General features: G+C 40.2%; 1 protein-coding gene across 4 annotated transcripts in view; it reads right to left on the reverse strand.

Moving 5' to 3' along the window:
* ston2 (stonin 2) overlaps positions 1-20,150 on the reverse strand; it is a 141,049-nt gene extending 120,899 nt beyond the window's left edge. For all 4 annotated transcript variants that reach the window (XM_060829439.1, XM_060829437.1, XM_060829438.1 and 1 more), the window contains exon 1: positions 19,995-20,150. In XM_060829439.1, coding sequence (XP_060685422.1) covers positions 19,995-20,016 — 22 coding nt within the window. In that variant the 5' untranslated portion in view covers positions 20,017-20,150. The remainder of the gene's footprint in view (positions 1-19,994) is intronic.
* Positions 20,151-25,706: the final 5,556 nt, after the last annotated feature.

Below are 25,706 nucleotides of genomic sequence, written 5' to 3' on the forward strand. Positions count from 1 at the left end.
ATCATGGCTGATCATCCAACTGAATAGCCAAATCCTGCTTTCTCCCTATAACCTTTTGTCCCATTCACCCCAAGTGCTACACCTAACCGCCTCTTGAATACACATTCAATGTTTTAGTATCAACTACATCCTGTGGTATGAAGTCCACAGGCTCACCACTGTTTGGGTGAAGAAATGACCCCTCACCTCCCTCCGAAATGGGCCACCCCAAATTTTCAGACTGTGATCTCCGGTTCTGGACGTACCCACATCAGGAACATCCTCCCTGCATCTACACTGTCTAATCCTGTTGTTAGGATTTTATAACTCAATGAGATTCCCCCCCTCACTAGTCTGAAACTCCAGTGAAAACAATCCTAACCTAGTCAACCTTTCCTCGTGAATCAGTCTCGCCATTCCCAGAATCAGCCTGGTAAACCTTCACTACACTCCCTCAAGAGCAAGAGCATTCTTCCTCAGAAAAAGGAGATTAAAACTGCACATAATATTCTAGGTATGGCCTCACCAAGGCCCTGTATAATTACAAAAACACAACCCTGCTCTTGTACTTGAAAGTAGCGCACAAGCGGATAAGGTGGTCAAGACCTATGGCATGCTTACCTTCATCGGTTGGGACACAGTAGAAAGATTGGCTAATTATGTTGCAGCTATACGGAACTTTAGTGGCCACATTTAGAATATTGTGTTCAGTTCTGGTTGCCACACTACCAGAAGGATGTGGATGTTTTGGAGAGGGTACAGAAATGGTTACTACAATATTGCTTAGTTTGAGTATATTAGCTATGATGAGAGATTGGAAAATCTCAAATTGTTACACTTGAACTTCAAAAAGGATGAGGAATGATCTGACAGAAGTTTACAAAATTATGAAAGGCATGGATAGAATGGATCATTGGAGTCTTTTTCCCAGGAGTAAAAATGTCAATTACTAGGGGGCATAAATAAAAGGAGGAAAATTTAAAGAAAATGTGAGAGGCAAATGCTTTGTTATTTTACACAGAGGGTGTTAAATGCCTGCCGCAGGAAGGTAAGGAAATGGACAATTAGGGAAGGAAAAGAGGAATACGGACAACTTAGAGGCAAAAATGTTTTAGTTTAGAAAGTCATCATTTGTCAGCGCAGGCTTGGTGGGCTGAACAGTCTGTTCCTGTGCTCTAGTATTCTTTGACCTTTGTTCACAGTAACAATGCTGCTACCCCATAGACTCAATAGCATCAGCTGGTAAAGCCAAAATCTAAATAATCCACATAGACCATTCTGTAAGGGAGGCAAGTACTTTTGACAAGAGAGGAAAAGAAAAACATGAGAGAGAGAGAAAGAAAATTGAGACTGCAAGAGAAAGGAACAACGAGACATAAGAAGAGAGAAAGAGAAAAAAAATGACACAGAAAGAGAGAGAGAAACACACAACAGACAGAGCATAAAAATGGAAGAATACAAGTAGTAAAACCAGGAGTAGGCCATTCACCCCTTCCATTGAAGCCTGCACTTCCATTCAAAACAAAGACTGATCTGCCTCAGGCCTCAATTCATAGAGTCATAGAGTCATACAGATGTACAGCATGGAAACAGACCCTTCGGTCCAACCCATCCATGCTGACCAGATAGCCCAATCCAATCTAGTCCCACCTGCCAGCACCCAGCCCATATCCCTCCAAACCCCTTCCTATTCATATACCCATCCAAATGCCTCTTAAAATGTTGCAATTGTACCAGCCTCCACCACTTCCTCTGGCAGCTCATTCCATAGACATACCACCCTCTGAGAAAAAGTTGCCTCTTAGGTCTCTTTTATATCTTTCCCTTCTCACCCTAAACCTATGCCCTCTAGTTCTGGACTCCCCAACCCCAGGGAAAAGACTTTATCGATTTACCTTGTCCATGCCCCTCATTATAGAGGTTTATAAAATAAGGTTACCCCTCAGCCTTCGCGTTCCAGGGAAAAACAGCTCCAGCCTAATCAACCTCTCCATATAGCTCAAATCCGCCAACCCTGCCAAGATCCTCGTAAATCTTTTCTGAACCCTTTCAAGTTTCACAACATCTTTCCAATAGGATGGAGACCAGAATTGCATACAATATTCCAAAAGTGGCCCAACTCCTGTACTCAATACTCTGACTTATTTTGTGGTGTCCGCAAATTTGGCTATAGAGTCTTCTATACCTGTATCCAAGTTGTTAACGTGGATTGTAAATAGCTGGGGTCCAAGCACCAAACCGTGTTAGTTACTTCTTGCCATCCAGAAAATAACCCTTTTATCCTGACTCTCTGCCTTCTGCCCTTGTACGCGGCAGGTACTCATGTCACTCAGCCAGCATTGTCTATCTGATACGCTGCAGGCAAGGATGACCTGAGGCATGATGCATCGGCAAGACCAATGCAGACACTACGATAACGAATGAATGGACATTGTGCAACAATTACCAGAGAGAGGAATGTTCCCTCCCAGTCGGGGAACACTTTAGTAGTCAGGGATATTTGGGTGACCATCCTCCAAGGCGGACTTCAGTGTATGTAACAATGCAGAGTAGCCAAGTTCCGTACCCATGAGGATGGCCTCAACTGGGACTTTGGGTTCATGTCACAAAAACCCTCTCTCATACACATACTTTCTCTCAGGCACACCCCTCCCCTCCAAATTCACACCTATGTGCACACCCTCTCACAGGCATATACTCCATCACACTCATGCACACATTCTATCAAACACATGCACACACACTCACTCTTACTCTCTCCCACTCACAGACACACTGTCTCTCTTTCTTCTTCCTCACATGCACGTGTACACACACACACACACACACACACACACACACACACAGTGAACTTGCATTTGCAGGTACATTCTATTTTGTTCAAAAAGCACACAATCGGTAGGCAACCTTTTTTTTAAATAATACATGTGAAATTTTATAAAGTCCTACCTTGGAAACAGAACCAGTCTGACTCAAGATTGGAGTATATACAGACTCTAACCTCACACCTTTAATGCATTGTCTGAGCTGAGATGTCACTTTTTTTTATAAAACCTTAAGTTATCTCAGGAATGTGACTTGAAAGAAGTTCTGGGATTTACATATTAATGAAGTGAAGATGAGAGACTTAATAGCAATCTAGGTTTGTTCAATATATTGCATCAGTGTGGGACACTATGATGCTTTGCTATAAATTCTATGTCCTTTGATCCTACTCCATGAGCTTCCTGACAAAGGAACAGTGCTCTGAAAGTTTGTACTTCCAAATAAACCTGTTGGACTATAACCTGGTGATGTGTGATTTTTAACTTTGGAGAAAGTGAGGACTGCAGATGCTGGAGATCAGAGTCGAGAATGTGGTGCTGCAAAATCACAGCAGGTCAGGCAGCATCCGAGGAGCAGGAGAATCAACGTTTCGGGCTTAAGTCCTTCATCAGGAATCATGATTTTTAACTTTGTCCACCCCAGTCCAACACCGGCACCTCCACATTCTGAGCCAGTCACCTATCCAAGCTAATAAACTACCCTTAATCCCATATGATCCAACCTTGTGTATTAATCCTTTATGTGGTACCTTATCAAAAGCCTTCCAGAAGTCCAGATATATGATATCTACAGGATCCTCATTATCTACTTTGCTTGTTACATCTCCAAAGAACTCGAATAAATTAGTCAAACATGATTTGCCCTTCATAAACTATGCTTACTCTGATGGATAGCATTTTGACTTTCCAAATGGACTGATATTGCTTCCTGGATAATTGATTCTAACACTTCCCCCAACAACAAATGTTAAACTACCTGGTCTGTAATTTTCCACATTTTGTCTCCCTCCTTTTTTAGGAGGGTGTTATGTTAACAGATTTCCAATCCACTAGAACCTTTCCTGTATCCAGAGGCTTTCAGAATATTCTAACCAATGGATCCACTGTCTCTGCCTTCACCTCCTTTAATATCCTAGGCTGTCGGCCATCAGGCCCAGGGGAACTTGTCAGCCCTCAGTCTTAATACTGTAGTTTGCTGAGTACCTTTTCCCGATGGATGTTGTTTGTTCCAAATTTTACTTTTGATATTGCCTGACTTGCCCGTCCCAACAGGAATGGTCCTAAAGTCTTCCAGTGTGAAAACTGAGGCAATGTATTGATTTAGCACCTCTGCCTTTTCAGTGTTTTCCACTATTAACTCAGTTTCATCATCTAAAGGATCAACATTCACCTCAGCAACTCATTTCCCTTTTATATACCTATAGAAGCTTTTGCTATCCTTTTTGATACTTTGTGCTAGTTTTCTTTCATAATTTACCTTAGCTCTTCTTATTAATTTTTCAGTATCCCTTTGTTATGTTTGGAAGTTTCCCAATCTTCCAGCCTACCATTGGCCTTTGCAATATGTTATAACTTGGTTTTTGACTTTGTATTGTTCTTGACTTCCTTGTTTCGCCATTGATGTGTTTACCCCCCTTAACATCTTCCTTCCTCACTGCAATAAATTTAAGTTGCGAGGGATTGAGAATGTCCTTAAACAACTGCCACTGCTCAACTGCTATCTTACTTGTCAGCCTTCCTGCCCAATCTACTCTGGCAAAATCTGTCCTCATGCCTATGTAATTGTCACTTTATAGAGAGGTTTATAAAGTCATGAAGGGCATGGACAGGGTGAATAGATAAGGCCTTTTCCCTGGGATTAGGAATTCCAGAGGACATAGGTTTCAGGTGAGAGGGGAAAGATTTAAAAGGGACCTAAGGGGCAACTTTTTTATGCAGAGGGTGATATGCATATGTGGAATAAGCTGCCAGATGAAGTGGTGGAGGCTGGTACAATTACATTTAAAAGACAACTGGATGGGTATATGAATAGGAAGGGTTTAGAGAGATATGGGCCAAGTGCAGGCAAATGGGATTAGATTAATTTAGGATATCTGGTTGGCATGGATGAGTTGGACTGAAAAGGTCTGTTTCCGTGCTGAACATCTCTATGATTCTAAGTGGTGTCAACCTAAAGGAAATTTGAACTGCCAAGTTGAATGGCACAAGGACTCGAGTTTGGCAAATGGTAGGAATCAGATTTGCATGACATGCTTTCATTGGATAAACCATAGATTTACAAGGGGGTGGATGGCAGGCAGTGCTGGGGTTCACCTGAAAGTGAGGTTGAATGACTTGTTAAAAATCACGCAACACCAGGTTATAGTCCAACAGGCTTAATTGGAAGCACACTAGCTTTCGGAGCGACGCTCCTTCATCAGGTGATAGTGGAGGGCTCAATCGTAACACAGAATTTATAGCAAAAATTTACAGTGTGATGTAATTGAAATTATACATTGACAAATTGGTTGCCTGTTAATCCTTTCATCTGTTAGAATACAGTGCCTGAGAGAAAGTATGTGTATGACAAAGGGTGTGTGTGTGTGTGTGTGTGTGTGTGTGTGTAGTGTGTACAGTAAGTCTGTAAAGGGGTGCATGTGTGAGTGCGGGAGTATGTGTGTCTATAAGAATGTGTGTGGGTGTCTGTGTGCGCGTCTGTGTGTACCTGTGTCCATGTGTAGGAATATATATGTGTGTGTGTGTAGTGCAATGGTGGTCACCTAAAATGTGACATGAACCCAAGGTCCCGGTTGAGGCTCTCCCGGGCATTCATGGCATTCATCCCCAAACTCCATCAACAGACACATTGACCTGGACACCATATACAAATCACTGCAGCTGAAACTGACACCCGGAAGCGGCAAGAACAAACCAATATAAATACCGGAAGAAACATCAAAGCAGCGCTTCACACGAGACTCCAACAGCACTGATGATGTTCCCTAGCCAGGGAACGAAACGTTTGCAGCAAAAACTTCCAGCTCGGCGAGCAGAACCACAACAGTGGTATCTACGTCCACAATCTGACACGTCTTGCAGCGTCCACCGTGACAGGGTTGTATGGAGTTGTGGGAACACCTCCCACCTTGTACATGGCAGGTACTCATGTGACTCAGCCAACGTTATCTATCTTATACGTTGCAGGCAAGGATGCCTAGAGGCATGGTACATTGGGGAAACCGAGCAAAGGCTACAACAACGGATGAATGCACCACACAACAATCAACAAATAGGAGGGTTCCCTCCCAGTTGGGGAACACTTCAGTGGTCCAGGACATTCAGCCTCAGACTTTTGGGTGACCATCCTCCAAGGTAGACTTCGGGACAGGCAGCAGAGGAAAGTGGCCGAGCAGAGGCTGATAGCTAAGTTCAGTACCCATAGGGAGAGCCTCAACTGGGACCTTGGGTTCATGTCACATTATAGGTGATCACCATTGCACCACACACACACACACACACTCCCAAACTCACACATACACCCCTTCACAGACTTAAGACACTCTGCACTCACTACACACACAATTTCTCACACTCACAACTCCCACCCCAGACAGACACACACACACAGACAAAGACCCACAGGCACACATATTTTGTGGGGTGAATTTGGACTTGCAGAGTTACATTGTACTTTGCTCAAAAACTGCATGCATGCATTTAGAACTCTGAGCTCAAAAACTGCATGAATTTATGTAAAACTCTGTTATCTCACTTTTTAGATTAGAATCAATCTAAACATCATGGCATAAACAGAGAACACAGAGGGCCAACACCTTCAACATATTGTCTAGCTATCACCATTGTTAACTGCTAACCTGAGAATGCAACTTTTAAAGAAGGTTTTGTGATTTACACATGAAAGAAGTGAAACTATCACTGTATTCTAACAGATGAAAGGCTTAACAGTCAATCAATTTTTCAATGTACAATTTCAGTTACATCACACTGTAAATTTTTGCTATAAATTCCTGTGTTACGATCGAGCCCTCCACTATCACCTGATGAAGGAGCATCGCTCCGAAAGCTAGTGTGCTTCCAATTAAGCCTGTTGGACTATAACCTGGTGTTGTGTGATTTTTAACTTTGTATACCCTAGTCCAACACCAGCATCTCCAAATCTTGAATGACTTGTAATCTTGTGTTTTGGTAATAGGAAGAGGCAAGATTAATAACATTCAGCAGACCATGGCTTTGCAATCAAATTAGTTTAACTGAGTTGTCCTGGAAATGAGCTTATTCAAAAAGGTTTTTTTAAACATTTCTGATATCAAGCCATAAATGCATTATAATAAGTAAATATTTCAGTTCAGAGGTTCTCCAAGATGATAATTATTCCTTTGGGAAATTCCACCCACTGTTAAACAAATGATTTGGAGTTAAGGGCAACAAACTTCTGTTTCCTGTTTTGGACTGGTTTTAAATTTTTCATTTGGAAGGTAACAGCACTGGGTGTGTTCCAATATGGATATTGCTTTTCTCTTTGCTCTATATTCTGAAATACTGCAGCTAATGCAAAATTACAACTAAATTATGTACATATGTGCATATTTCATGTGCATTTTTGTTTGCCCAGCATCCCTTGTATCCTAATGATCAAAGCTTGAATCAACTATTGAAAGAAATAGGCCAACTTTGCAGATTTTAATGTGTGGTTTACAACTGGAAATTTTACACATTTAGGAATCTGTATGCTGCTTTGCTGATCACAGGTGAAGCCAACAGATGACTTCGAACCTTCCTTGTAACCTCATGCATTTTAAAAACAACACGCTGGAGATCCAAAAGACACAAAAACACAAATTGCTGGAGGAACTCAGCAGGTCTGGCAAGTATCTATGGAGACACACAGAGGGAGTGTTTCAAATCCAGTGACCCTTCTTTAGATTTATGGGCTGTGTGTCACAGGTAATGCCAGTTCCATTGCTAATTGCCCTTGAGAAGGTAATGTAAGTAGCTAATGTGGTATGGGTTCATACATGTTGACCCAGTGCCAATGAAGGAATGGTGGTGTAGCTCCAAGTCAAGATGGGATGTGTCTTGGAAGGGAGTTGCCCTTGTTCTAGATGGTAGGAGCTGTAGGTTTGCAAGGGTGGCACAGTGGCTCAATGGTTTGCATTGCTGCCTCACAGCACCAGAAACCTGGGTTCAATTCCAGCCTCCAACGACTGTCTATGTGGAGTTTGCACAATCTGTGTCTGCATGGGTTTCCTCCCACAGTCCAAAGTATCTTCAGAGGGGCAGTGTGGACTTGATGGGTTGAATAACCTGCTTCCATACAGTCAGGATTTTGTGAAACTTGGCGAGTTACTGTAGCCCATCTTGTAGGCACTGTGCACTGCTGGCATTATGTGATGGAAGTGGAGATAGAGAATGTTTTTGGAAGAGATGGTATCTAATACACTTCTAAAGCAGGTGGTACTTGAACCTAGACCACCTGTCTTACAAGTAGAGATACTACCACTATGTCACAAGAATCCCCTCAGTGAATATTTGTTTTTAATGTGATGGGTTGGATGCCAATTAAGCAGGCTACAATGGCTTGGATATTGTTGAACCTCCTGAATGTTGTACTCACACATTCAAGTGGTGAACTTACCTTCACGATCCTGACAGATGTTGAAAATATGTCAACAATAGATTAATGGTCATCACTAGACTTTTAATTCCAGAATTCTTAAAATGAATTCAAGTTCAAATTCCACCAAGTGCTGTGGCAGGAATCAAAACAGATCCTGCGAACATTACCTGGATCTCTGGGTTAATAATCTAGTGATAATGCTACTAGGCTATTGCCTCCCCTAGTGATAACTTACAATCCAAATGTGGAAAAATTGATCAGAAGCACAACAGGCAATCTGATCCTATCATCAGATTAAAGAAAGACAATTATATGTTTTATTTTTCCTGTTGTATACATGTTTGCACAAAGTTTTCACAAAATTCAAATTTTCTGATAATGCAGTATCTCAAGCATTATATTTGGACTGTACCATTGCTACATTGCTTAATTTAACTGGATATAAGATTCTTTCTACCTCTAGGCAAAGATTGACAGGCATATCAAGGGTAGATGGTATCTCAAAGTGCAGGATATACAAGTTATTAAAATGCCCAGAGAAAGTACTATGAATAAAATGACAAGTAAAACCTTGAAATACAGTTAACATTTATCAGTCAGCTGCTATGTTGCTGTTCTGATTTATGACGCAATTTAAACTTGTGATATTTTGTTACGGTTGACTCTTGTTTATTCTGCATTTAGCATACAGGATAGTTTCTTATTGTGGCTCAGAATTTGCTAGGGCAAGCATATTTGTGGATTGAGCTGGATTTCTCTACTCTTTTCAATTCTGATAATCTTTGTGTGGCAAATAGCTGAAAGAGCAATTACACAACAGTGCAAGGTCAGTGGAGTATCTGGAACCTTGTTGAATGACGGAAGCCACAGTTTATTTCCTGAATCAGTGACAAGTAAGGCAAGGGAAACGGGAGTTATGGAGAAATAAATAGGGTGACTTAGAGTCAAGCTGTGCACAAAAAGAGAATTTTTAAAAATATTATTACAGAGTAAAATGTCTGTGTGCAAACATTGCCAAACTTTGAATAACGGCAACCAGAGGAGATAACAGTAATTGACTCCAACATAAAATAGGCTAGCAGAATGTTAATTTTTCAATTGCCTGCCCAAAGTGTGAGGTGACAGGAAGCATAGAAAAAAGTGTTGAACAATAGCATTGTCTTTTTTGACAATATTGGTAATTTCAAAACCTTTGATGCAATGTTGCTTATGAGGGTAGTTGCACTTTTCAATCTTTGAATTTTTTTTCTCTTTTCATAATCTAATTCTTCCACATCTTTTTGATACTGTCCTTGAGAGATTTATTTAAAGACACTTCCAGTGGCTGAGGAACACTCACAAAACTACTGGAAATAACTGCCACATATTTGAGTTGGTCAATCACATGTCTTGCTCAATCCAAAACAAAAAACTGTGGATTTTGGAAATCTACAATAAATACAAATTGCTGCAGAAAGTAGCAGGTCTGGCAGCAGCTGTGAGATAAAGTAGAGTCAACATTTTGGACTCAGTGATCCTTTTTCAGAACAATTGTAGCTAGGAAAAGGTGGTATGTATACTAAAGATAGGGAGTGGAGTTAGCCCGGGATGTGGAGGTAGGGGGCGGTGTGCAGTGTTATAGAGTCACAGAAATATACAGCACACAAACAGACCCTTCAATCCAACTCATCCATGCCAGCCTGCAATTCTAAATAAATCTTGTCACATTTGCCAGCATTTGGCTCATCTTTCTAAATCCATTCTATTCATATACCCATCCAGATGCCTTTTAAATGTTGTAATTGTACCAGCTTCCACCACTTCCCCGGAGGCTCATTCCATTCATGCAACACCTTCTGCGTGAAACAGTTGCCCCTTAGATCTCTTAAATCTTTACCCTCTCACCTTAAACCTATGCCCTCTAGATTTGGACTTCTTCCATCCCAGGGAAAATATCTTGTCTATTTGCCCCAACCATATCCCTCATGATGCTCGAGGAAAAATAGCCCCTGTCTATTCAGTTTCTCTGTATAGCTCAAACCCTCCAACCTTGACAACATCCTTGTAAATCTTTTCTGAACTTTTTCAAATTTCACAACATTCTTCCTTTGGCAGGGAGACCAGAACTGCACACAGATTCCAAAAGTGGCATAACCAATATTGTGTACAGCTGCAACATGACCTTCCAACTCCTATATGCAATGCTCTGACCAATAAAGACACGCATACCAAATACCTTCTTCACTATCCTGTCTTCCTGGGACTCTACTTTCAAAAAACTGAATCTCCACCCAAAGGTCTCTTTGTTCAGCAACACTCCCCAGGACCTTACCATTAAGTGTATAAGTTCTGCCCTGATTTGGCTTTCCAAAATACAGAATCTCACATTTATCTAAATTAAACTCCATCTGCCACTCCTCGGCCCGTTGGCCCACCTGATCAAGGTCCTGTTGTAGTTGCTTCTAGAAATTGGACCTCTGGACTTGGCATCACTCGGACATTCACTTTGTTGGCCAAATAGTGTATCGTTCTAACTCACTTGCTGCTGGCCAAGTTGCAGATGAGTACATCACAACACTGATGTTGCAACAGTGGCCTAGGCTTGCAGGTTATTCAATAGTGCTTTTTTTTTAAAAAAACAGGCCAAGGCTTGGAACTCCACATCACTTAACCATTTATAATTGACAATTAGTCAAATGTGTCTTATTTGGTTGATACTCTAAAGTTGTGCATCAGTCAGCATTGTTTAATTTAGTTCGTAACCCAAGTTCTTTACTCGACATAATAAAACATTTTATCATGAGGGAGATAGTAGTCATGCACAATGTCCTTCTCTCTTGCATCTCCCAAGATCTGCTTTATCTCACATTGAAGAAGTAGAGAAACAGTGGCAATCCAGGAAAATTTAAAACTGCCCAAGAGTGGTGCAGTGGCAAGAAGTATTCAGGAAAATAATTTGGATCTGTGTTTTAGAACAATAGGTGCTTACAGCAGTGATTCAAACTTCCAGAAATGTGCTACATCTTTTGAGACAGCAATTCATAACTAAGCTTTTTTTTTAATTCTTTCATATGAATTTCACTGTCAAGTCCAACTTTTGTTGTCCTTGAACTGATCTCAGAGGACAGTCAATAGTCTGCAGCAAGTATATGAAGTTAGAGTAGATTTGGCACAGAGCTTATGAAATGAAGGCTAAACTACAGGTGCTGCAATACAACAGCAGGACAGGAGAGGAATTATCTTGATTATTTGTTCAAGAAGACAGTCACATCTCAGGATAAGGTCACCTAATTTGGGCAGTGTCCAGGAATGGTGGAGGTGGTGGGTAGAAGAGACAAAGAGAGAGCCACAGAGAAAGGCATGTAAGGGGAATCCAGAAAGAAGTGCAGGAGCTTCAGCCTTTGCAACTGTCCACAATTTCAGGTTCTTTCAGCTTGTTTGAACGAGAGTGGGCTCTGCAGGGTGAAGAAATCAGGAAGTCATTCAAGTAGCAGAGACTAAAAAGGAATGTCGTGGTGCAGAGCACAGTTTAATCAGTACCTCAAAAGGTCGTAAAGTCTAGACTGTTACCTGAGCCATATGCAATTTAGTACAGGGAAAATCCTATTAGAGAGGTGCTCAAAGACTAGTGTGGGGCAGGTTTGTGGGTTATTTTGCCCTTTTTTGTGAAGATAAATTGTAAGGCAGAGATTCTGAGCATCTCTGAAGACCACGTGAGTAAACAGCTTTCAAGCCTTGGGTTTTTCTAAATAGCCTGAATGGGTGTGGCCAGATTAGGATTTCTGGGTTTTGGCTTTTCAGTAGCATCAGGACCTATTGGGGTCTCAACAGAGTTGGAAGCTTCAGTGAATGTCTCCTGGCAGGTACTCTCTCTGAATTTTCTCTTGATGTTTTTTCCTCCTGGCTTGGAGAACTGCATGTAAGAAAGTATGTCTGAATTTGCATTTTTGCCAAGGGGTGTGTTTATAGGATGATACTACTTTGGAACAGTTAATTATTGTATCCATCATTCTGTTAAATTTTCCAATAAAGTTAAGTTATTCAAAATTCCTCTTTCTTTGGTGGTATTTTAACTGCAGTGTTTAGTCTGGGGTAAGCAACAGTCAATCCTGTAGGCCAGCATACACATTCAGGTGAGGCCTGTATCATTCAGCCAGGAAATGCAACGGCAGAGGTCAGAGTTCTGGTTAGTGATGTTTTCAGTCTGCTCAAAGTCAGTCAAAAACCTGAGCTGAATGTAGTCGGGGGGGGGGGGGGAGGCGGCTCCATCTGTTGGTCTTATGGGTACACGAGTGGCTGACAGGGCCAGCAGGGGAAAATCCACTGCCAAAAAAAGGGTGAAGGAATGATGGCTAGGGAGGGGAAAGCAGAGGTATGTGTGGAGGTGGGAGTCAGGAAATTTACAATCGCCAGAGACTTGTTACATATTTGGAGGTGTGAACTAGCAATGCCCAGGTACGGATGGATTTCATCCTAAGGTCTTACAAGTAGGAAGTGGGAGGAATTAGTTTAAATTTTTCAAAATATCCCAGATTCAGAAAGATTCCATTACATTGAAAGACAGCAACATCTGTCAAGGGAAGATATTAGATGCTATTAAGAAAGAAGTTATGGCAGGGATCTTCAAAAATTTCCAAATATACACGCAGAGTCAACAGTTTTGTGAAGTAGAAAGCAGGTTTCGTCATGATGAATCAAAAGGTCACATGGATGTTTCTGCTACAACAAGGAAAGACAGAGAAATCAAAGAGTGAGAGAGATCAAAGATAGCAAGATCAAAGAGAGACAGATCAAAGAGAGAGAAAAGAAGGAGAAAGATAAAAGAGAGAGAGAGAGAGAGAGAGACAGACAGAGAGAGAGTTATTCCCAGATTCCACAACTGGTCCCGATTGCACTAACCAAACAGCAATCCATGTCTGGATGAAGCTTGCACACACACACCAAGAGTGCTGTGGAACCTTAAATACCTCTCTCTCCATTTCTTCTACTAGGCAACAGTGTAAACACAAAATGCAATGATTTCTAGTAACTTATTTCTTAAAAATGTGCAACAAATCCAAAATAGAGAATAATAATAATGTGTTATTTACAGTAATCATTCAATCTCAGGCTTGAACTCTTTATTTAGACTTTTATTTTAGGGGATTTAACAAAGTTGATCCAAAACCAAAATTTGTGTTTTGTGTCAATATTTATCCATCATTATAACAGTGCAACAGAAATGACAAAGAAACAATTAATCATCTAACTTTAAAGGGCGTCATCGTGTCCTACAATAATACTGAAAAGATGGTAGCAATTTTACACAGGAATGAGCTACTTTTGAATTTGGGTAAAAGATTAAAACAGCCGATAACCAATCTAACACTAATTATATGCCTCTATGACTCCATTCACTTCAGACATGCCAGTACAATTTCCCTACTCTCATAAAATTAAGACATTAGCCTAGGGGACAGTGAAAAATTATGTTTCCACAGGAACATGAGCAGTAACAAACCACAAAAGAACTGCTACATAATGGAAAAACATAATAAAATGTTATTTCTGTATCACAGAACAAGGTAATCTGATAAAGAATGAGAAATAGTAATATTTCACATTGAAAAATTACAAATACGACTAATTCTCTAACTACATTAAATTATTAATACTATCTTCTTGCCAGAGCTTTGAGCTACACAACTATCACCATCAAAATACTTGAATCAAAAGTAGTGTTATTAATTCAGAAAAAGTAACACTTGCTTTTCGTACAAACCTATTTTATAGAGGCCATTACTGACAAGAGAGGAACCAATTCTCAAACTAATTATTAGTGAGAGGAATTCTGTTATGCAACAGAAGATACAGACAAGTCTTTTGTGCAAGAGAATTTTATGATTATATCATCAAGTATCACTAATTACAGATCAAACTCATTTTCTTTGCTGGCAGGCTATCAATATATTAAGACCATATTTTACTTTACTGGTTGAATGGAATCTAAACTGAATAAAGATTTACAATAATTTTACAATAAAGAACCAAGGAAAATATTGCCGTACTTTCAGTAACTTGCTTTATAAAACTCATTGTAAGTCATGTTGACAATGTTGCTTTGCAAGCAGTGAGATAAGATGCAATATATGGCATGGCTGGATGAGTCTGCACACAATGTGTAACAATTGGAACAAGGTCAGCAGGTGGATCTCAGAGTATGAGTTCCCTGACTGAGGCTGTTAACCTGGTCCAATTAGGGAGCCTGGGCTAACATATATGTTTGGAGGCCCTTTTGAAGCAAAGCTGTAGTGTCCCTACGCCTAGACTGAGATGCCTCGGTTCAAGTCCCATCTGCTCCAGAGATGTCTAATAACATCGCTGAACAGGTTGATTAGAAAAGAAGGCTAAGAGGGGATTTGATATATACAAGACATACAAGATGTTCAAAGGATTAGATAGGGTAGACTGTGAAAGTCTTTTTCCTAGGATGATAACGTCAGCTTGTACAAGGGGGCATAACTACAAACTAAGGGGTGATTGATTTTAGACAGATGTCAGAGGCAGGTTCTTTACTCATAGTGTGGAATACCCTGCCTGCCAATGTAGTTAACTCAGCCACATTAGGGACATTTAAACAATCCTTGATAAGCACATGGATGATGATGGGATAGTGTAGGGGGATAGGCTTAGATTAGTTCGAGGGCCCAAGGGCTTCTTCTGTGCTGTATTATTCTATGTTCTATGTTTCTCCAAGGCAAGTGCACACCTTAGGAAGGAAAAATGTGTTCCAGGCACCCCAAATGACCGACTTGGACTACAGAGTCGACAATACTGAGTCACAGCCGAAGATAAAGTGATGATGATCAAAAGTGCCTTGATCTCCACATTTGTACCAGAGGTTAGATCTTTCATTGGGTTGGTGAATTATTATAGAAAATTTGTATGTAACCTAGTCTAGATCCTGGCTCCCTTACATCTCCTATAAACTACAGAAAATAAATAACGGGTAATTTGGTGATGGGATACCAACCTTTGTGGCGTTTTTTCACAATGATTGCTGAGTGTTCACATAGAAAATAGGAGCAGGAATAGGTCATTTGGTATTTTGAGCCTGATACTGGCAAAAAATATTTGGACTGTTGAAAGAGATGATGATATGTCGCACTTGCTCGCTCTCTCTCTTGAGAGAGAGAGAGAGAGAGAAATACCCAAAGCCTGAAGAAAGCAATTTAAATTGTGAACCAATTGTTCTGTGTCTCCTGTGGAAAAGTGAAAGAACTAAAGAATTTGGGAAACCAAGGGAACCCGTCCATCCATTCCTAAGGACTGACGTCATTGAACTGATTCCACACCACTTTACCTCTCCACTCATAAGGCCAATTTTTTTGCATGTAAGTAAGAGAATTTTAGAAGGTGTTAGTATTTTAATGAGTTATATGTCAACAGTTGTTTACCTTTAATTAGAATATATTTATTTGTAAATAATAGTAATTCTTATTAAGAACAGAAACCTGAACTATATTTACTGTTAATCTCAGTGTATCAGATGAATTGGGAATTTGCTATTTTGATGCAATTTTTATCGCTGATAATGATAACTCCAGGCATAACAGGGGACTCATTTCCAGATCACTCCTCAGTGAGGTGTAACAGATATCAAACATCTCCAAATCAGGACTTCAGCTGAAAAAAAAACCTTTGCTCACAGCAAAACATGCTGTGTGCTCCCAAGAAGCACCTTGGATATTTCACTGTGCTGAAGATACTTTATAAAAATGCAAATTTGTGTTGCTTTTATCAGCATGAGATGTATTCCTAAGCATTCCCCTTACCTACAAAGCTCCTCATTGCTAATGGGCAGACACCAAAAGGCAGGTGTGTTGTTGGAAATATAGTTCTTTCAAATAACATCACCTGTGGTGGTTCTTGTATTTATACAGCATTGTAAAACATTCCAAGTGCTTCACAGAGATCAGAGATATGTTTTAAGGACCATGCCTCAAGATAATGCTAATGCTTAGTTCACTGAATTAAATTTTACTTCAAGCTAATGACAACAAGATAGAATTTTTGCAGAAACATGCACTAAGAGAAGATTTCATCAAACGATACAATTAAAATAGAGATTTCAAAATGGTTTCTAACAGTGATTTTAATTTGTAGAAATGTATAACTTGCAATAAATTAACTAATTGAAATACATGAATGGCTAGAATTCTTTCTTGAAAAAAAAAATAGCCCAGGAATATACACCAAATATCCATGTATTTTTTGCAGCATGTAGTTCAAAGAAAAGGTCATTTTCAGTTCTGGGTTATATAAATTTGCTCACTCTGCATGAGGTTGATAATTTTTGGATTATGCAAACAGAGGCCTGTCTTTGTATTCTGCCTTATTAGTGTGGACAGAGTGCATTGGGAAAAATCCAATTTGCTGCTGTTGTGATATAATAGAATAAAGTCAAATCTCATATTGACCTATCTCTTAATACAATCAGAGGAGTTTCCATGAAAGAGCTAAACAGAACTAAAGCAAACAACGTTGGTTGTCACTCCATTTCTGCAGGAAAGAAAAAGTGAACATGCAAGAGGGTGTGGTGGATAAGTGACAGAACTAATCAGGGTCAAAAAGACAGAATACATGACTTCATCCATTTAGAGCTTGCTTCACAATTCACTTTTTCTTGGTTAAAACTCTCGTGTCTTTAGAGTTTAGGTCCTGCACATTTTGAGGCATAGTTTATTATAATTCATAAAATATTTTATGTCATATGTTCACCTCTATAGCATTTACCACCTTTAAAAGACATTCAAAATTTACTAGCTAGAATATAACTATTGTATCTGTAAACCAACAAAGTACTTATCTTCTGAAGATTCACATGGATGTGATCATGATAAGAAGTATAGAGGACAATGTAATTGGTGAGTGCTACTGGTCCTTCAATTTATAATGGGTTGAATACAAAACTTGGTAACAGTTTTGTCTTTTTGGTGGTCAGTTGCATGCACACACTTTTATTCCTCAATTGCACTCATTTTATTCCTTAAGTTAGTCTTCTTTTTTAAATAATTAGCAACTTGTTTACTATGTTTAGTTTGCAGAAAACATAGTTACACTCAAAAGGGACATAGAACATAGAACATAGAAGGATACAGCGCAGTACAGGCCCTTCGGCCCTCGATGTTGCGCCGACCGAATCCTACCTAACCTATACTAGCCCAATAACTTCCAAATGCCTATCCAATGCCCGCTTAAATGACAGATACTCAACTATTACAATATCTTTAATAATATAAATAAAGATGTCTACGATTACAGGTTTGTCTCCATAACCTTCTGATATCGTGGCACAGAACACCCCATTTAAGTTACTTGAGCTAAAATTTCATATCATTAGAATTTAATTTAGATAACACTTTTGTTTCCACACTTTCTATAAAAGTGTATTTAAATAAACGCTTGAAAGGGTAGAATGCACTTATTTTCTGATGTCTCACTGGAATATTTGGCTAGTTTTATTGCAATAGTAAAAGTAAAACCTTTCTTGCATTTTCATTCAACGAATCGCAACCTGTCCAGTGCAACTCCATTTGCTATACAAAACAATTAAAATCGCAAATCTAATTCCTATTTGTTAAACACAACTTAGTTGTGAACATGATACATGAACACTTTGCATCTTCCCTTATTTGTTTATAATTGTGAAGGAGCAAGTTCTCCAAGTTTTAAAAGAAAATAATCTTCTTTACTCTGCAACAAGCACACCAAAAAGAGTTCTCAGAAAAATAATGCGATCTATTTTCCATACAATTCCAACCAACTGCACAAAAGCGATTCATCCCTTCTGTTACAGCAGCTTCAAGACATAAACCTAGATTGCAGTTGTAGCTAAGGAACCACAGATTGCAGATGTTAAATACTGGGGTGCATTTTCATGAGCTGCGTTTCCCCTCAAATCCAAATTAACAATATTCACAACAGTATGTGCTGAACCGCCACAATGATTACCCACTATTTCTGACCACAATGAATTACAATAATACTTTGATAATATTCCAAGAGCCAAGGCATACTCTTCATTAATCTTATGCATTCTTGGTTGCTATTTTACATTTTCCTACTTTTCTAACAACTACATCATATCTTAAATTCACATTCAAAGAACAGCAAATATAATCCTTAAGTATCTCTTAAGGTTTATTTTTGGAAATTTATCTTAATATTTTCTTAGGTGGCATTGCTATTATGTGCATCTATTTCAATCATATTTATGCAAATGCTCATTTACTTTTGGCTTGAACACTTAAAAGTGTAAAAAGGAACTCACAGGCAACTCACATTATCCATCAAAATAAGAAACCAAAACAAAATTGGGTTCTTCTCACTAGCAGCAGTTGACAGCAATTTTTCTGCACAATTCATTTATGCAATATTTTACTGTTGGGAAAAGCTTGTTTTTCTAATTTTGTAATTTTCCAGAAGATCTGTTGCATTTCCTCTTTTTCATAAGATTTTAGTCCTTTTAATTTTGAGTTTTGTTATTTTTAAACCCAAGATTAAACATTTTTCAAAGAAAGATGACTTTAAAGCGAAGACTCCAGTGATTTAAATAGCTATACTAACCTGTCAACGGCATAGTAAAAACAGAAAACCTTTAAAATAACATCTGCACAGGTATTGCAAACAGATTTTTGTTTGGTTAATTCCATTCAACAAATTCCAATACAGGCCTGTCATAAAGTTTTTTTTTCCCCATTACCTATTACTCAAGTCATTTGTACTTGATAAGCTTCCACCTGAAGTCTTCTGACGAGGAATTTTTAGAGGTGTACAATGAGGGCAGCAGATGGTCACATTGATTGTTAAAAAGTTGAATAGTGAATCCTTAGAGGGCAAAGAGATTTTTAAAATTTTTGGAAGATTGTTCCAGACATTAACTGGGGGAGAAAAGGAGTTAGCAATAAAAGCAAAGGCGTAAAAGAGTTGTTTGGTAACGATGCTTCTTGCTCAGTCACTTGCGTGATTAACACATTTTTGGGGGGAAATTTAACGCTTCATTCAAAATTTCATAAAAAGAACATATCAACCTGGAGCTTTAGTTCGGTTCTGGATACCTTGCCATTTCGATTTAGAAAAAAAACCCAGAAATTACTGGGATAAACTCAACATTTCTGGCAGCATCCATGGAGAAAAGGCAGAGTTTGTTCACATTTCCCTTTCGATGTTCAAATAAAACTGGAAAACAAGTTTCCACATCCAACAACACGAAAAGCACAGCTGAGCAAATACTTAGAACTGTCCGCACCTTCACCTTTATATTCCAAAAAGATGTGGAGGTGCTGGGGTGGACATTCCAAACAGAAGTCGACATCGATCACGAGAAAAGTTTTCAGACACCGAAACAGGAGAACTGGAGTTTATCGTACTTTGGGATTTCTCATGGAGAAGGAGAGGAGGGGCACTAGGACCCCACTGAGTCCGCGATGCTCACACAGTGCAACCTGCTAACACAAACACACCAGAGCTGCTGGGGAGTGGTGTGTGGAAGTTTTATACAAATGAATAAATACTTTATATAGGAGATCTATCACACATAATCGATCATTCACCTTGATTCTGGTACACTGACATTTCCGGACTCCACCGCCGCTGCCCGTGTTAATTTAAAGAGCCGCTCTCCGCTCGAGCTGAACAAACGGCCGTTTCAAGCCAACATTTAAAAGGCTGGCAAGCCTGAGCCGCACGCTCGCGCCCGTTGCCTTGACGCCCCCTCACCCACACACGAAACCGACTCCTCCCATTGGCTCCGCACGCCCGGGGCCTCTGACAAGTCAACAACGACGCCACGCCTCGCTGCCCCATTTCCGATCCCATTGGTCGAGTGTGCCGAGCGCCTTCTTTCTCTGATTGGATAAGGGGCCTAAGCGCCCTCTGATTGGTCAGTTGTGGAGCCGCGAACGAGGAGAGGGCAAAGAGGATTTTGATTACCCGAAAAAAAACGACCTGTGCCTGATGGAGGCAGAGAGGGGGTTTTAAGATTGATGAGTTTTACCCTCTTCCGCTTTCTAACCCCTCACCACCGTTTTGGAATGATTAATTGGGAATTATTTGTCCTGGGTGAGTAATTGTGAACAATCAAACGTTTTATGAGGCAGTTACCTGCAAGGATTAGGCGAGAAGCTCCGCCCTTTAGGATATCATAGACAATTCATGGGAGGAGTTCAATGCTATGTTTATGTTAACATTGATGCATTTGTGGTAAATATAGCCTGAACTCGAAAAAAAGGTCTGTCACGTAACTTTGATGTCATGAAATTAAGTATTAAATATTATATCACTCATTCTAATATCTGTAAGAAGGATTAGTGACAATACATCTACCCCAATGCATTTCAGATGGCTCGAATGGATACGACCACAGGATCAATAACTCATACTAATATCAGTAAGAAGGATTAGTGACAATACATCTACCCCAATGGATTTCAGATGGCTCTGATGGACACGACCAGAAGAGGTACCATGCTGGCAGCGATGATATCTGCAAATATACCATCAGTGCGCAAAGGTGACCATGTACAGGATTTATGCACAACAATCCAGCGTTGTGGTCAGAGAGTGATGCACTGTCCAAGGTGCTGTCTTTTAAATGACGCCATATGCGTTAACACTATTTTCGCCTTTAAGTGGAATCAAAAACTCATTTCAAACACGTGGAACTTATCTGCAATGACCTGACTAATATTCATCCTTCACTCATCAGAAAATACAAATTATTGGTTCATTAACACACTACTGTTTGCAGAGCAAACTGACTACAAGCAATGTATCCTCTAAGCCATGTGTGCATGCAGCCACTCCAAAGTTGCAGACACACCTTGGAGGCCCGTCCGGCTGCAAAGAAAAATGGAGGGAAAGCCTTTTAAGTTATCACGTTTCCTACAGCACGGCAATAACTATGGTTCAAAAGTGCATTGTTGGCTGTAAAATACTTAGGGACATCCTAAGGTTAGAAAAAGAAGTATGGAAATGCATATTTTTCATTTCTGTGTACAAATTTGGCATACAGGTTAAAAAGCAAATCAGCACAAAAGGAGAATTTTATTCAGTCCATCATATCCAGGCCAGCTCTCTGAATGAGCTTTCCAAGTAGGCCCATGTCCCTGTTCTTTAGGTCTTACTACTGTTAGTATGTGAAGTTCAACACCTCTCTGATAAATGAAACATGAAACACCCAGAGAAGATAACCCTGCCTGGTAATCTCATAAAAACAGGGTGACAGGTGGTAAAATCTATCTCTTACCCCAAACTATTATGAAGGAGTGGTGAAATGGAATGGAATTCCTGATACTCATTTTATAGAGTCGTAGAGATGTACAGCATGGAAACAGACCCTTCGGCCCAACCTGTCCATGCCAACCAGATATCCCAACCCAATCTAGTCCCACCTGCCAGCACCCGGCCCATATCCCTCCAAACCCTTCCTCTTCATATACCCATCCAAATGCCTCTTAAATGTTGCAATTGTACCAGCCTCCATCACATCCTCTGGCAGCTCATTCCATACACGTACCACCCTCTGCGTGAAAAAGTTGCCCCTTAGGTCTCTTTTATATCTTTCCCCTCTCACCCTAAACCTATGGCCTCTAGTTCTGGACTCCCCGATCCCAGGAAAAAGACTTTGTCTATTTATCCTATCCATGCCCCTCATAATTTTGTAAACCTCTATAAGGTCACCTCTCGGCCTCCAACGCTCCAGGGAAAACAGTCCCAGCCTGTTCAGCCTCTTCCTATAGCTCAAATTCTCCAGCCCTGGCAACATCCTTGTAAGTCTTTTCTGAACCTTTTCAGGCTTCACAACATCTTTCTGATAGGAAGGAGACCAGAATTGCACATAATATTCCAAAAGTAGCCCAACCAATGTCCTGTAAGTAAAAAATGAGGTCTGCAGATGCTGGAGATCACAGCTGCAAATGTGTTGCTGGTCAAAGCACAGCAGGCCAGGCAGCATCTCAGGAATAGAGAAGAGCTCTATTCCTGAGATGCTGCCTGGCCTGCTGTGCTTTGACCAGCAACACATTTGCAGCAACCAATGTCCTGTACAACCACAACATGATCTCCCAACTCCTGTACTCAATACTCTGACCAATAAAGGAAAGCATACCAAACACCTTCTTCATTATCCTATTTACCTGCGACTCCACTTTCAAGGAGCTATGAACCCGCACTCCAAGGTCTCTTTGTTCAGCAACACTCCCTAGGACCTTACCATTAAGTGTATAAATCCTGCTAAGACTTGCTTTCCCAAAATGCAGCACCTCGCATTTATCTGAATTAAACTCCATCTGCCACTCCTCAACCCACTGGCTCATCTGATCAAGATCCCATTGAAATCGGAGGTGACCTCTTCACTGTCCACTACACCTCCAATTTTGGTGTCATCTGCAAACTTACTAACTGTACCTCTTATGCTCGCATCCAAGTCATTTATGTAAATGACAAAAAGTAGAGGACCCAGCACCGATCCTTGTGGCACTCGTCTGGTCACAGTTCTGTATCCAAATGGCTAGTTCTCCCTGTATTCCATGAGATCTAACCTTGCTAATCAGTCTCCCATGGGGAAACTTGTCGAACGCCTTACTGAAGTCCATATTGATCACATCTACTGCTCTGTCCTCATCAGTCTTCTTTGTTACTTTTTCAAAAAACTCAATCAAGTTTGTGAGACATGATTTCCCACGCACAAAGCCATGTTGACTATCCCTAATCAGTCCTTGCCTTTCCAAATAATGTACATCCTGTCCCTCAGGATTCCCTCCAATAACTTGCCTACCACTGAGGTCAGGCTTACCAGTCTACAGTTCCCTGGCTTGTCTTTACTGCCCTTCTTAAACAGTGGCACCGCGTTTGCCAACCTCCAGTCTTCCGGCACCTCACCTGTGACTATTGATGATACAAATTTATTTATCTAACTCCAACAATGAACAAATTAACAGAACCACTAACAAACCAAGAACTGCTTCCTAACTACTATCTATTCCTAATTGAGTTGAATTCTACATTATTTTAAATGCTGTTTCAATAGTACAGGTCCCACTTATATAAATCCAATTAATGCGAGCAGTAAATTAAAACTTAATCTCTCAAAACTGCAGTGAAAATGTCTTCCAAATATGCTCCTTGTCCTCTCCATTGCTTCTGATGTCTCTCCTACTGTCTTCCTCTGTCCAAAACATCTTCTTGGTCTGCCAAATTCTGGTGTCTGAAATATTAGTTGAACATGCCCTGTACCTTAACAGATAGATTTTTTTTCTCTGAAAGCTGCAAAGTTCTAATGAGAGCCCAGTATTTCTTGGATGATGGGTTGTTCAGTGTTCAGATGACAGTTGATTCTCCATCAATTTTCAAAAATTCTGGGTTTATAAACCCCACCCCCCCCACCCCATGACACATCAACTATCTCATAATTTGATTGATTTCCATGCGTCAAAACAATCCACTTTAAATTCAGTTGTTCATAGAGTCATAGACCTTAGTCTTCGTGTCTTTTTAGATTAATTGGCTGAATTTAAACTGTTGTCTGGGTAAAATTCTGCTTGGGCCTGACAACTGTAAAACCTTTCGATACACTGTTTCATTTCAATAACTTGCAGCAGCACAGACGTTCATTTTAACTCTAAGCATCAAAAACAATACTATTTCTTAAAGGGATTACACAATTTTTACACACCAACTTCGTGACACCACTTCTTAGGACATCCAGCCCTAAATGTGCCCAAAGATATATGGACTGGGAATTGGGTTGTTGTTTACATGAAACTTTGTCCTCAAGTCACTAACCATTTTTCTTTAGTTATTCTCATTAAAATACTGATTTTTGAAAGCCTTCATTAAGTTTGCCTTAACCTCTCTGCTCTAAGCCTTTATCGCATGGAGACTGAAGTACAACACCACAGTTGGTGTTCCAGCGATCCCTCACTTAACAGAAATTTGCTTAATAGAACTAATGGGGCCAAAAATCACCCAAGAGCCTAACTCAAAGTAGCACAACCTGAATGAAGATTTAAATCATATTTGTTCACAAAACAAAAGTAAATTTAACACATTACATTGAAGAAACATTGTTAATGCAGGGACAGAGTCATGATCATCATCAACTTCAGGTGCAGTTGTGGTTGCAGAAGTGGATGGCTGTGGTCGATAGTCTTCTGATTGTTTCATGGCGGTTGGTTTTAAAAAAGACATGCAATTTTTGCTGCTTTGCCCATTTTCTTTGGTCTTGAAGAGGATGTTGATAGGGTGCCAGATGATATCTTATTGAACAAACTATCACTCTGCATTGTAATCATCGTCCTCTAAGAGCTGCAACTGCCTCTCAATTTCCCTCAGGATAGAAGACAAAAGAGAAGTGGAAAGTTCTCATGGCGCTGCATCCTGGACTTTATCTTTTTCATCTCCAGCTTCCATTTCCCCTTCAGGAACAAACTATAGTAGATCAGCTATAGAGAGATCTTCACAGTGGGACTCAAGCAGCTCTTCAATTTCCTCATTTTCCACTTCAAATTTAGGAGTAGGTTGTGTGATATACAGGTACAAAAACAAATTAGAAAGGCAAATGATATGTATAGGAATTATGCAGTCCTGCAGGAATTATCTCTGAAAGTTGCCACCCAGGTAAATAGTGCTGTGAGGAAGGCATATGGTGTACTGGGCTTTATTGGCAGAGGAATTGAGTTCCGGAGTCCTGAGGTCATGTTGCAGTTGTATAAGACTCTGGTGCGGCCTCATCTGGAGTATTGTGTGCAGTTTTGGTCGCCATACTATAGGAAGGATGTGGAAGCTATAGAACGAGTGCAGAGGAGGTTTACCAGGATGTTGCCTGGAATGGTAGGAAAATCTTATGAGGAAAGGCTGAGGCACTTGGGGCTGTTCTCATTGGAGAAGAGAAGGTTTAGGGGAGATCTGATAGAAGTATATAAGATGATTAGGGGTTTAGATAGGGTAGATACTAAGAACCTTTTACCGCTAATGGAGTCAGGTGTTACTAGGGGACATAGCTTTAAATTAAGGGGTGGTAGGTATAGGACCGATGTTAGGGGTAGATTCTTCACACAGCGGGTTGTGAGTTCATGGAATGCCCTGCCCGTATCAGTGGTGAACTCTCCTTCTTTATGGTCATTTAAGCGGGCATTGGATAGGCATTTGGAAGTTATTGGGCTAGTATAGGTTAGGTAGGATTCGGTCGGCGCAACATCGAGGGCCGAAGGGCCTGTACTGCGCTGTATCCTTCTATGTTCTATGTTCTATGAATTATCCAGGGC

This window comes from Hemiscyllium ocellatum, chromosome 8, assembly GCF_020745735.1.
Source record: "Hemiscyllium ocellatum isolate sHemOce1 chromosome 8, sHemOce1.pat.X.cur, whole genome shotgun sequence".
NCBI classification, from domain to species: Eukaryota; Metazoa; Chordata; class Chondrichthyes; order Orectolobiformes; family Hemiscylliidae; genus Hemiscyllium; species Hemiscyllium ocellatum.